The 11914-nt window shown below is 52.4% G+C and overlaps 1 protein-coding gene across 4 annotated transcripts in view; it reads right to left on the bottom strand.

The window, feature by feature from the left end:
• Window positions 1-11914, bottom strand: part of PLCB2 (phospholipase C beta 2) — a 49283-nt gene that overhangs the window by 7558 nt on the left and 29811 nt on the right. For all 4 annotated transcript variants that reach the window (XM_017837980.1, XM_017837978.1, XM_017837976.1 and 1 more), the window contains 16 exons: window positions 11207-11304; window positions 10415-10511; window positions 10209-10293; window positions 9677-9801; window positions 8502-8656; window positions 8013-8177; window positions 7592-7691; window positions 7252-7356; window positions 6296-6381; window positions 6108-6204; window positions 5887-5940; window positions 4922-5132; window positions 4566-4734; window positions 3664-3740; window positions 3128-3223; window positions 2789-2846 (listed from right to left, as the gene is read on the bottom strand). In XM_017837980.1, the coding sequence (XP_017693469.1) occupies window positions 2789-2846; window positions 3128-3223; window positions 3664-3740; window positions 4566-4734; window positions 4922-5132; window positions 5887-5940; window positions 6108-6204; window positions 6296-6381; window positions 7252-7356; window positions 7592-7691; window positions 8013-8177; window positions 8502-8656; window positions 9677-9801; window positions 10209-10293; window positions 10415-10511; window positions 11207-11304 (1778 nt within the window). The remainder of the gene's footprint in view (window positions 1-2788; window positions 2847-3127; window positions 3224-3663; window positions 3741-4565; window positions 4735-4921; window positions 5133-5886; window positions 5941-6107; window positions 6205-6295; window positions 6382-7251; window positions 7357-7591; window positions 7692-8012; window positions 8178-8501; window positions 8657-9676; window positions 9802-10208; window positions 10294-10414; window positions 10512-11206; window positions 11305-11914) is intronic.

Here is an 11914-nt window from a genome sequence, read left to right as displayed (position 1 = left end):
CACGCAGAGAGACACAGAGACAGACAAACTGACACACTGACAGATGGATGGACACACAACTGACAGACACAGGGACAGACAGACAAACAGACAGATGGACAAATGGACAGACAGATGGAGACTTGGACAGACAGACGGACACGTAGACATATGGACAGACATGCAGACAGACAGACAGAGACACGGACAGACAGATGGAAACAGGGACAGACAAACAGACACACTGACAGATGGACAGACAGACAGACGGACGGACAGACAGAGAGATGGACACATGGACAGACAGGCAGATGGACAGACATACAGATGGGTGGACACTCAGACAGACGGACAAATGGAGTGACAGACAGACAGAAACATGGACAGATGGACACATGGGCAGACAGACAGACAAATGGACAGACTGACAGAAATATGGATGGATCGACAGACACAGGGACAGACAGACAGACATAGGGACAGATGGAGAAACAGAGGGACACACAGACAAACGGATGAACAGACAAACGGACAGAGGGACGGACACATGTACAGATAGACAGAAACATGGATGGACAGAGGGACACAGGGACAGACGTACATATGGATGGATGGACACACAGAAACATGGACAGACAGACAGGCTGACGGAAACACGGACAGACAGACAGACAGATACATGGACAGACGGACAGACAGATGGCCACACGGACAAAAAGAGAGATGGATGGACACAGGGACAGACAGATGGAGACTCGGACAGACAGATGGACGGACAGAAAGACGGATGAATAAGCAAACGGACAGACGGACAAATGGACTAACAGACAGACAGAAACACGGACAGACAGACACAGGGACAGACAGACGGAAACACAGACAGACAGCTGGACACATGGATAGACAGACGGACAGACGAACACAGGGACAGACAGATGGACAGACAGACGGAAAAACAGATGGATGAACAGACAGACAGACAGACAGATGGACACAGGGATGGACAGACAGACGGACACAGGGATGGACAGACAGACATATGGACAGAGACAGACAGATGGACATGTGGACAGACTGACAGACACAGGGATGGATGCATAGACGGACATACAGATGGAGAAACGGAGAGACAGACAGACACACAGACTGAGGGACAGAGAGACGGATGGATAGACAGACACAGGGACAGACAGATGGACAAATGGACAGACAGACCGACAGACAGTTTGACAGACAGACAGATGGCCACAGGGTCAGACAGAAGGACAAATGGACAGACAGACACACGGATGGACACAGGGACAGAGAGATGGACACATGGACAGACAGACGGACAGACACACACATGGACACACAGACACACGGACAGACAGACACTCGGACACACAAACAAATGGACACAGACACAGCAACCAATGGACACATGGACAGACACACATGGACTCAGGGACACACAGGGAGCTGCATGGACAGACACACAGACAAACAGACACACGGACACACACATGGACAGACAGAGGGGACTGACACACAGACACAGACAAACTGATGCGCAGACACATGGACACACTGACAAACAGACACGCAGACACGCAGACAGAGAAATGGACACATGGACAGACGCACAGAGAGACAGACACACGGATATACGGACAGAGACACAGACACAGGGACAGGCAGATGGACACATGGATAGACAGACGGACACAGGGACAGACAGATGGACATAAGGACAGACAGACACAGGGATGGACACACAGACAGATGGACACACAGACAGACAAATGGAAAGACAGACACACGGACAGACACATGGACAGACAACAGACAAACGTACAGGCAGATGGACACATGGACAGAAGAACAGACAGACACAGAGACAGACAGATGGACAAATGGACAGACAGGCGGACACAGGGTCAGACAGACGGATGGACACAAAGACGGAGAAACGGAGAGACAGAAGGACACACGGACTGATGGACAGAGAGACAAACACAGGGACAGACAGAAGGACACACAGAGAGACAGACAAACAGACAGATGGACACACAGACAGATGGAGAGACAGACGGACAGACAGACACATGGACAGAGTCAGACAGAAAGACACAGATACACAGACACAGACAGACACAGGGACACACACGGACACACAGACACGACGGACAGACATGGGTAGACCATAGAGACACATGGACAGACATATGGACACACATTCAGACATATGGACAGACAGACACAGGAACAGATACACAGACAGATGGACGCACCAACACATGGACACACAGACTGACACACGGACAGACGGACACAGGAACAAACAGACCCACAGATGACACACGGACAGACACAGGGACTCACTAACACGGACAGAGACATGGACACGCAGATGGACACACAGACACAGACAGACACACACAGATGGACATACAGATGGACACATGGACACACAAATGGACAAATGGACAAAGACACATGGACACACACAGAGATGGACACACGGACACAGAGATGGACACACAGACACAGGTACACAGACAAGAACACACAGAAAACATGGACACAGATGGACACACAGACATACAGACACAAGGACACAGAAACACCCATGGACACGCACAGACCCCCAGGGACAGCAGGGACACACCCACGGACAGACACAGCGTGTCACAGACAGACACACAGACACGGACTTAGCTTTGGGTCTCCAAAGGGCAGCTCCGACGTGCTCAGGGTGTCCGTGCTCCTGTCAGGTTTTCCCATCATTCCCGACCCTCCCACGCCCCCAGGCCCCCTGTGAACTCACCCGTTTGATGGTCTGCACCACCTCCTGGATGTGGGAGTTGTTGATTTCCTTCTTGGACCTTTGAAGGGAAGCACAGACACCTGTGACCCAGCTGTTCTGTTCCCATCACACCCCCCGTCCCTATGGATCCGTGCCACACCCATCCACATGGGTGCTACATCCCCACCGCGTCCTGGCACACGGAGAACCCGCTGCAATTTAGGAAAGACAAATAAAACATCGTTTCAAGGTGTCTGAGACATAAGGCAGAGAACTGGATGCAGATTTCTACTCCTTCAGTTCCCCGGGCAGCAGCAGGCCCTGCATCCCACAGGGACACGGCCTGGGAGTGTCCGGCACCTCTCCTGGGCAGCCTTGTCGCTGGTGTTCCTCAGCAGGGCCTGGATCCGCTCCACCCTCCTCGCCTCCAGCCGCTTCTTGATGTCCTTGATGTTGCTGTGGAGAGAGAGGAGAGACAGGCCTGGGCACCAGCACGGGAACAGCCCTCCATCCCATCCCTCTGGAGCGCTCTGCTGGCCACAAATGCCACCGGGGAGGGGTCAGGCAGCAGAAGGCCTGAAGGCTGAAGAATATTTTAAGTCCTATTTAAGCTTTTTCTGTTTGTTTGGTTGGTTTTTTTAAGGGGTTCCTAAAAAAGATTCCTCCCACAGTCAGTGTCCTGCCCCCTACAGTGGAAGCAGCAGATGCTGAAGGGAAGTGGTACAGGAGTTTTTCCCCTCCTCCACCTGCCCAGTTTCCAGTCTATCCTCCAGCATCCGTGCATTTCTCTCCTGTGATGTCACTCGCACCTTGGAGTGGAGGAAGGGAAATGCTCCCATTCCCTGCCCTCCCAGGGCAGAGCTGGGCACTGGTTGGGCTCCCAGGGCCGTGTTTACCTCTCCGCCGTGTCCCGCAGCTCCCGCAGCTCGGCTCCCTGCCTCTCCCTGGCCAGCTCCAGGATCCTGGCAACTTGCTGGTCAAGGGGTGAAAACAACATCAAAAGGGAGCAAACAAAAACATATGATTTTTAAACTGAATTACCCGGTGTTTAAGATGATATCCGGGAAAATCCTAAACTTGTTTTTGACGTGAAATAAAAAATTAAAATCTGATAAAAAATTCTGGCAAACTAAAACTTTGAGTATCTTTCACAGAACTGGTATATAAACAATGTATTCACTCCTAAAGGCTTGATGAATTGACCAGGTGAGATGGGACTTAGTACTACATGGAAAACTTTCAAGTACAGGTTTTCTTCAAAAAAAAAAAATCTCAAAACCCCCCCAAATTACATTAACAAGGAAAAATTATTTATTTTTTTTTTTTTTGCCGTGCATTCAACCTCGAAAGCATGAACTCTCCTTCCACAGGAGGAGTCACTTTTTCCACAAATTTAGTTCTGGGGTTCATCAGTGTAGGTTTTCTAGAGAAGTTCCTTTAGGAAAGATCACAAGAAACATCAAGGGAGGTAAGTAATTTTTAAAAAAGAATGAGGTGAAGTAGTACGTGGCTGAGGTTTTTTTTCTTCTGATTATTTAGATTTTCATTTTTAACTGTATTCCTTAATATGTTCTCAGAAAGAAACTGAATCTTGTTTATTTATTTTAAAACCATTCTCTTAGGAAAGTCCAGGAAAAAACCAAACCAGCAACATGGACCTCCTCTTGGAGAATTACCCAATTTGATTTTTTTTTCTGGAGTAGGCCAACTGACTCCCTGTACTACTCCTACACTGCCTTCAGTTTTCCAGCGAGGGGCTGTCCTAGGATCCCTTTTTTGGTGACTCCTGCAGCCTCACCTCCGTGGCATGCTGCTCCTTCTTCCTCCGGATGCCCTCGTGGTGCTCCTGCCCGAGGTGCACGAGGTCCAGCTCCAGCCTCTCCCTCAGCTCCAGGAGCCGGCGATCCACGCTCTCCGCCACTTCCACGGGATTTGCACAGGTACCAACGGCACCCTGGGTCACGCTCCTGCACAACACATTCAGGGCTGTGCTGCTTCTGGCCCTGCCAATACAATCCAGGCCTCCCCACCCACTCCCATGGGAACAGCCCAGGGACATACGGATGCTCCATCTTCCTTCAGAGAAGGGGAGCCCGTGTTTCTCCTGGGGATCCCTGTTTTGGTTTGGGGAGGTGACCCCTGGGTTTTATTTACCTTTTCTTCTGGGTTTTCCTCATGTGGATCATGCTTTTCTTGCCCTCATGGCAGATGGACTCTGAGAAGAGCACAGAGTATTTCTGCAGCAGCTCTTCCTTCCGTTTGCTTCCCTTCTGCTCCAGCTCCCTCAGCTCCTTCTCCTGCCTCTTCAGCAGCTTCAGGAAGCGCTTCATCTGCTGCAGCTCAGCCAGGGTGGCTGTCTCAGGCTCTGAAACACAAAACAGAGGATGTTTGCTGTCCCACAGCACTTCTCCACCTGCTGCCAAACCCTCTGGGGTCACACAGGTGGTTTCAGCACTGCCTTCGTTCCTTTTCCTCCCTCTTTCCCTGCCCCTGATGGATGGGGGCATGGGGATGGCCAACATTGCTCTCAGGCCACAGAGAATTATCTGCTCAGGGGAAGTAACTCTTTTGGGACTTGGAATGTGTAAAATGGAGCAGAACATGCAGGTGTGTCTGCAGCACAACTGTGCTGAGCAGGGCCAGCTCCTTCCCAGGGCTTGGCCTGGGCAAACGGGAGCAAACAGCTCCAACACATGTCCCCATTCCAACCAGAGCCCTTCTGCTCCACACCATGGGATGCCCCTCACCAGGTACTGTGTTCTGTCCTGGGGAACAGCTCCCTTCAGGAACAACTTCTAAAAGCAAAACTTAAGGTACATAACAGTTACTTGGCAACATATCCTGGGCAGAGCAGATTTCCTCTCGTGCCTTCAGATCAGTTTTGTGGCATAATTAGGCCCCGTGTTTGCAGGGATTTGTATCACGCCACAGTCAGACACAGGTGACCCACACATCGTACAGATGGTGCAGGTGTGCTGAAGGGAACCCAGAGCCTCAAGATCCCTGGGATTTGTCTTTAGTGCTGGCTATACCAGGCAGGGCTGGGGTAGGTCTTTCTACTTTGGGAATACAAGATGACTGACAGGGCCTCAGCTCAGGTGAACAGCACAGGGAGTTACCTGCCATCTGCATCACTTCTAACACGGTTTCATTCCTGGCGAACGCCGCTGCTCCTGAAACCCCAAAAGAGGCTCCTGTTAATGTCCCATCTTGGATGTTCAGAGGTTGGAAAGGGACAGTGGAGAGCTCACCAGAGCACAGGCCATGTGAAGGATTCTGGTGTGAGGAGTTAATTAAGCTGCCAAGATGTTAAAGTACTTGGAAGCTCTTGGAAACTTACCTGTGGAGCCATTGGAGGGAGGAATGCTGCGTTTCCCAGTAGAGTCTGGCACCCCATTAGTCTCAGCAGATGGGACGTTCCTCTGTGTGCCAGTCCTCTAAAACAGAGATCAGAGGTAAATGAAGGCTTTTTATTCCAGGCTGAATTCATGCAAGGTGCTCTAGAGAAGAGAACCTGGAAGAACTCACCTCCCCTGCAGCATCCTTGAGCTTCACGGAGCGCTTGTCCTGCATGTTGAAGAACTTGATGGGGTTGGAGAGAGCAATGGTGAGATCTGGAATCAGACAGAGGGCTTGGCTTGGGCAGCAAACAACCCACAGACTCATTTTCCCTGCCCAGGACAGGACACTGTGGAGAAGGGCCAGTTTGTGTTCTCTGCTTGTAACGAGCTTCCCCCTGACAGCACAAAGGGAGGGGATCACCCTCACCTCAGTCCCATGCTGAGCCCATGGCTCACAACTCTTTTCCCAAAATCCAAAGCCAGGTTCAGCCTTTCCTCACCTGCACAGTTCCCTGCTCCAATTCCAGTCTAATGCTGTATAAACTCGTGTTTTTTATAAAAATGTGTTAAACCCATGAATTTCTCAGGATTTCCCCAGTGAAAAAGGTTCATTTGTATGAACACAGGGGAGGAGGGAGCAAACGTGAGAAGTATTCACAGGAAGCTGTGTGGCTGATGCTGTTACTTTCAGTGTGGTTTTGGTCACGAATGTTGATCCCTCCAGTAGGGTTTCTGTCCTCGTGCAGCTCTGTCTGACCCTTTTCAAAGGGTCTGTACCTCAGTACCAGCAAGAACCTCCCTTCTCTTCCAACAGGGAAGAACAACATTCCTGTGCTCCCTAAAAGCCCTGTTCTTGCCAGCCCCTGAGAGCTGTCACCTCTTCCCTCAAGGAAAGCTCTCCCTGGCTCTGAGGAACAGTAGGACTGACCCCCTCAGGTGGGACTCAGGCACAGCTGCAGTGGGAGCATCCACGCTCTTCCCACAGCAGCGGGGCTGGGGCGGGATCCTGGCACGTGCTCAGTCCCACCCTGACAGGAATGAAGGGTGCAGCAGGAAAGCACTCCCCGGGCTGGGAAAACACTTCTGGATCAGAGTTTGGACAAAGGCAGAGCCCCCGCCCCGCACATTCCAACATGTCCTTACCTGCCCAAGCGTCCGGCACGTAGTCCTTGACCTCCAGGAACACAAAGAGGGAGGGCATGGTGAGGGGCATGTTGCTCTCGCTGCGCAGGCACACGTGGTGGTACCCTGGGACAGAGCAGAGCACTGAGCTGGGCTGGCACAGTCCTGGCCCTCCAGCTGCCACACAAAGTCCCTCTTTCCAGGAGGGCACAGGCAGGATATACTGGCACTAAGCCAAGGCCCTAACAGGATGACTGCACTGCCTGCAGGAGTGGACATTAAGGAGCCAAACATGCAGCTGTTTGTATCTTCTTTACAGCTCCCAAGGGCACAAAAGCCAAAAGGATTTCCACAGGTTTACCTGAGTGCATTGCAATGACGGGAATGATACGATGGCCAATGAACTTCCCTCCTTCTTCCCAAGCCACGATTTTCAGAGAGGCCAACTCAGGCATCATGATCTAAGAGAAAAGCAGAGTAAGGCACCAGTGCCCTCACCTCTAACTCCTGACAGCATCCTCCTCCTCCTCCTCCAAGGACAGCTTTACTCCCTTATCCTTCCAACCACGCAATTCCAGCTACCCCTCGTCTGTTCTGGGAAATAGTGACGGAGAGTTGTTTTGGATATTGTTGTTTGGGTGTTATCTGAGCCTGCCCAAAGCCAGGCCTGGGGTCTGCAGAGAGAAGTCCCTTCTGCTGTCACTGACCTCTCCCAGGGCAGTGCTTGTGGCCAAAGGCAGCTTTAAGGATTTTCTGTCTAAATTACTCTCAGATGTTCTCACCTTTTCAAAAACAAAAGCCTCCTCCTTCCACACGGGGTTAATGGAATTGGCCGTAGAGGTCAGTTTGGTTCTGTATTTGCGTTTGGTGTCCCTTGGCAACCCAAAGAGCTCCACTTCCACGTAGGTCCTGACACTGCGCTCTGAGAGGAACTGACCAGAGAGTATCTGTGATCAGGAGAAACAGAGTCAGCAACAGCTGAAGAGAATGAAACACAAGGACCTGCCCGTTCCTTCACCCCAGAGTCTGTTTTTCTGCTCCAGCTTTTCTTTTACCTCCACCCCTGTTTCTTGCTTCGGCACCTCCTCCCTCCCCACCATCCCAGCCTTGGCTGCTCCTGCGTGGCAGATGCTCCTTTTCCATTTTCACGTGATTATGATTAATTTAAAATGGAAACAAGCCCGGGGGTTGCCACGGCAGCACCATCCCGGGCACCACCCGGGTTCCTGTGCCCCAGGAGCCCCCCAGGTGGCACAGAGGGCTGTACTTGCCGTGACCGACAGGGTGCTGGCCACCACCACGTCCATGCGGTCCAGGGAGAAGGGGTCGAAGTGCTTGTCGGGGCGGCGCAGGAACTCGTGCTTGAGCAGGTACCCACACTGCCCGTTGAACTCAAACAGGGCCATGTTCTGCTGCATGGGCACGTCTGCGGGCAGAGCCACACCCTGAGACAGGGGGCTGGGACAGGGACCCCTGTGCCACCAGGGAGCCCCCGGCCCCTGCCAGCCACAGCTCACAAAGCCACCCCACAAACTGATGAGGCCTCTCAGCACCCCACAGGGAAAAACATGAGAGCAGCTGCCGCACAAAGGGAAGTGGTTTGCTTACGCCTGCACTGTAAGGCACGGGCAGAACTGAATTCAAACCTACTTTAAGGAGCACTCGCTGCTTTTGGGTACTGATAAGTAGTTGTCTGAGCCCCTCAACTCCTTCCCCCTTTCATTTTGGGCCTCCTCTGAGTCCATCTTCTCTCTGACACTTGAGGACACTGTCTGGTGGTTTCTGCACCAGCCTGCACTGTGCCATCCCCCCAGAACCAGCCTCTCACCCCCTTTCCAAGTCACTTCCTTTTTGTCTCCTACATTCTCTATACGTAACACACACCTTCAAGGAAGGAAGAGGGGTAAGGAATAGCTTTCTCTGGAGGCTTTTCTTTCTTTCTCATGCTGGCTGTGCAGCAAGGAAAGGCCCTTGCTCCCTGTTCAGGTCAAAATCCTGGACACAATGGCACAGCCAGGGCAGTGCTGTGGCCAGACAGAGCTGCACCTCTGCCTGGTAAAGGGACAGCAATTCAGGCAGAGGGCTGCAGGTGTGTTCAGGGATGTGATTCAGTGGGACATCGTGGAATGGGACATCGGGAAGAGTGCCTGGACACAGGTGACAGCACCCCCTGGTGGAAGTGGGGGTGTGCTGGACATGGAAAAGTGCTGCTGGGGGAGATGGACCCAGTGGAGAACAGCACTTGGGAGAAGGCACTTGGAATAAATAACGCATCAGGGAAATAGCAGTGAAGGAAGAGAGAGTCACCAGGAGCACCTGGGGATCAGGAACACCCCAGGGACAAGGAGCACCTGGGAATCGGGAGCACCTGACGATCGGGAGCATCCCAGGGACCAGGAGCACTCATCCTCACCCAGCTGGTGGCTGGAGGACCCTCGACACTCACCCATGGTCTGGAAGTTGAGTGCCACCATCTGGCAGCCGACGTTCCAGAACATCTGGGGCAGGTAGTTGGACGAGTCCATCCGGGTGCCTTTGGGGTAAATCCGGCTCATCTGCCGCTTGTTGTATCTGCGGGGGCTCCATAGGAAACAAGTCTGGAGCGTTCCTGGTGTGCCCTGGGACCAGCCCACACGTTCCCATTATAACTGTTTAACCTCTGCTACCAAACACTCAGAGCCTTCCAGACAAGAGCTCAGGCAGGCCCAGGCTCCTTTTCCATACCCTTCCCACTTAAGGACAAGCATCTGGCAGCCTTGGCATTGACTACTGCAGGATGCATCCTGTCAGGAATCTTTCTGGAGAGCTCCCAAACCACCCTGGAAGATCCCATGTCTCCACCACCTGCACACTTTCTAGCTCTGATGAAGAGTCTACCAGGCCTGGGAACCAGGAGCCCTTTGGATATGCCTAATCCCAAGATCCAGCTTAGCTCTGACACTCCAAGCCCCCCAGGACAAGGGCTGCCAAAAGGATACTCTACAAACTGCACGGGGAACTTGCTCAGGAGGTCGTAGGCCTTCAGCTCCGTGAAGGAAGAGATGACATAACTGCGGTTCTTCTCTGGAAGCAGGAGATGACGAAGCATCAGAGGAAAGGCACACCCAGCCCCTGTCCTGCTGTGGGCACCGACGGGCCCAGGAAACGCTCGGCCTGGATTCCCAAGGGACCGAGCCGGACTTACGGGCAGAGACCTCGAAGGAGTCGAATTTGATGGGCTGGATGTAGTTCACCAGGCTGGACATCTCCTCGTACGCCGTCACCTCCAGGCCGGCCGTGCCCTGCGCGGGAACATCCCAGGGGAGACATGTGAAGAGACCTTCCCTTGGGGGGAAACAAACCCCACCAAGACTTCCCAGGGGAAGAGCTCCAGGGGCTGCCCTGACCAGAGTGCTCTGGTTTGGCTTCCCAGTCCTACAGCTCCGTGGTGGGCAGGGCACGGAGTTTCCAGGCAGCTGGGCAAGAACTGAACTGGGGCGCATGAGAGGCTCCAGTCAGGAGCCCGGGACTTCTTTAACCCCTCAGAGCATGGAGCCTGGGAGAAACTGGGGACACCATTTTCCCTCCTCTCCAAGGGGTACCAGGGAGATAGAAATGGGAAATGGATGTTTTCATTCACAGGAATGCTGATCTCCTCCCTCTCCCTTCAGCAACAGCACTTTTTTTAGTAACAACTTCTATCAGACCAAGGCTAAGCCTCTCCAACAGCCCAGAGGCAAACAGTTATCTCCAAATCACGTGGAGTGTCAAAGGCAGAGTCAGCAATAACAGCTCCTCTGCCACATTCTCTGTGCTTGCAACAGAATTTCTCTTATTTAGTTTCTCCTGCAAAAGTCCTGCAAAAGGGGAAGGAAAGCCCCTGACAGGTTCAGGTTCATTCTCCTTTGCATTTTGAGTTAATCTCCACTCAGTCGGGTGAGGCCCAGAGAAAACTGGAAGCCAAACAGAAAAGGAAGAGAACCAGCAGTGACAGTACCTCATCTGACTGCATCTTTTTAATTTCCTCTTCATCCAGGTTTCCGAGCTGTTCATCCTCCTCCTCTGGCTCCTCTTCAGCCACATCACCTGCCCAGACTGAGCACAAAGGTCACATCAGTGGTACCTCAGCAGGACACTGAGACAGGTGCAGAACCTCACAGCCAAGTCATCAGCAGCACTGAGGGGCAGAATCCCACAACTTTACTGGCCAAATCCAGATATGAACTGGCACACTGTGGATCTGCACACCCTGGAGACCAAAGTGCTCCTCCTGTGGACTCCCCTCACACCCAGGAGTGACAATCAAAGGGTTGTTTTCCCACCAAGGTCACACATATTTTTAGAATAAATGCCCATTTCCAGGTGTCCCCCTTGTCCTCTCATGACTCCATGTGTTCATATCATGACAAGGACTGTTCCCCCACAGGGCCCCAGAGCCCAGGGGGTGACAGCAAGGGAGGAGAGAGGGGCCGAAGGTTCTATAAACTTCCAAGACCCTCAGGGTGGAGAAATGTGAGCTGTGCTGAACTTGTGGTCATCAGAGATCTACAAGCAGTAACCCATCAACCCCCTTCCCCCAACCCAAGGGCCAGTGGGTATCAGTGAATCACCAAGGGATGGCAGGCAAGGTGTAAGTCATGGTCTCTTTTGGCTGCAGTAAGTGTTGAAAATATTCTGAAGATTTAATTACTCTTCCAAGCTTATG

Source organism: Lepidothrix coronata, unplaced genomic scaffold (assembly GCF_001604755.1).
Source record: "Lepidothrix coronata isolate B3197 unplaced genomic scaffold, Lepidothrix_coronata-1.0 Scaffold319, whole genome shotgun sequence".
Lineage (NCBI taxonomy): Eukaryota > Metazoa > Chordata > Aves > Passeriformes > Pipridae > Lepidothrix > Lepidothrix coronata.
This window is presented reverse-complemented; position numbering and strand designations above follow the sequence as displayed.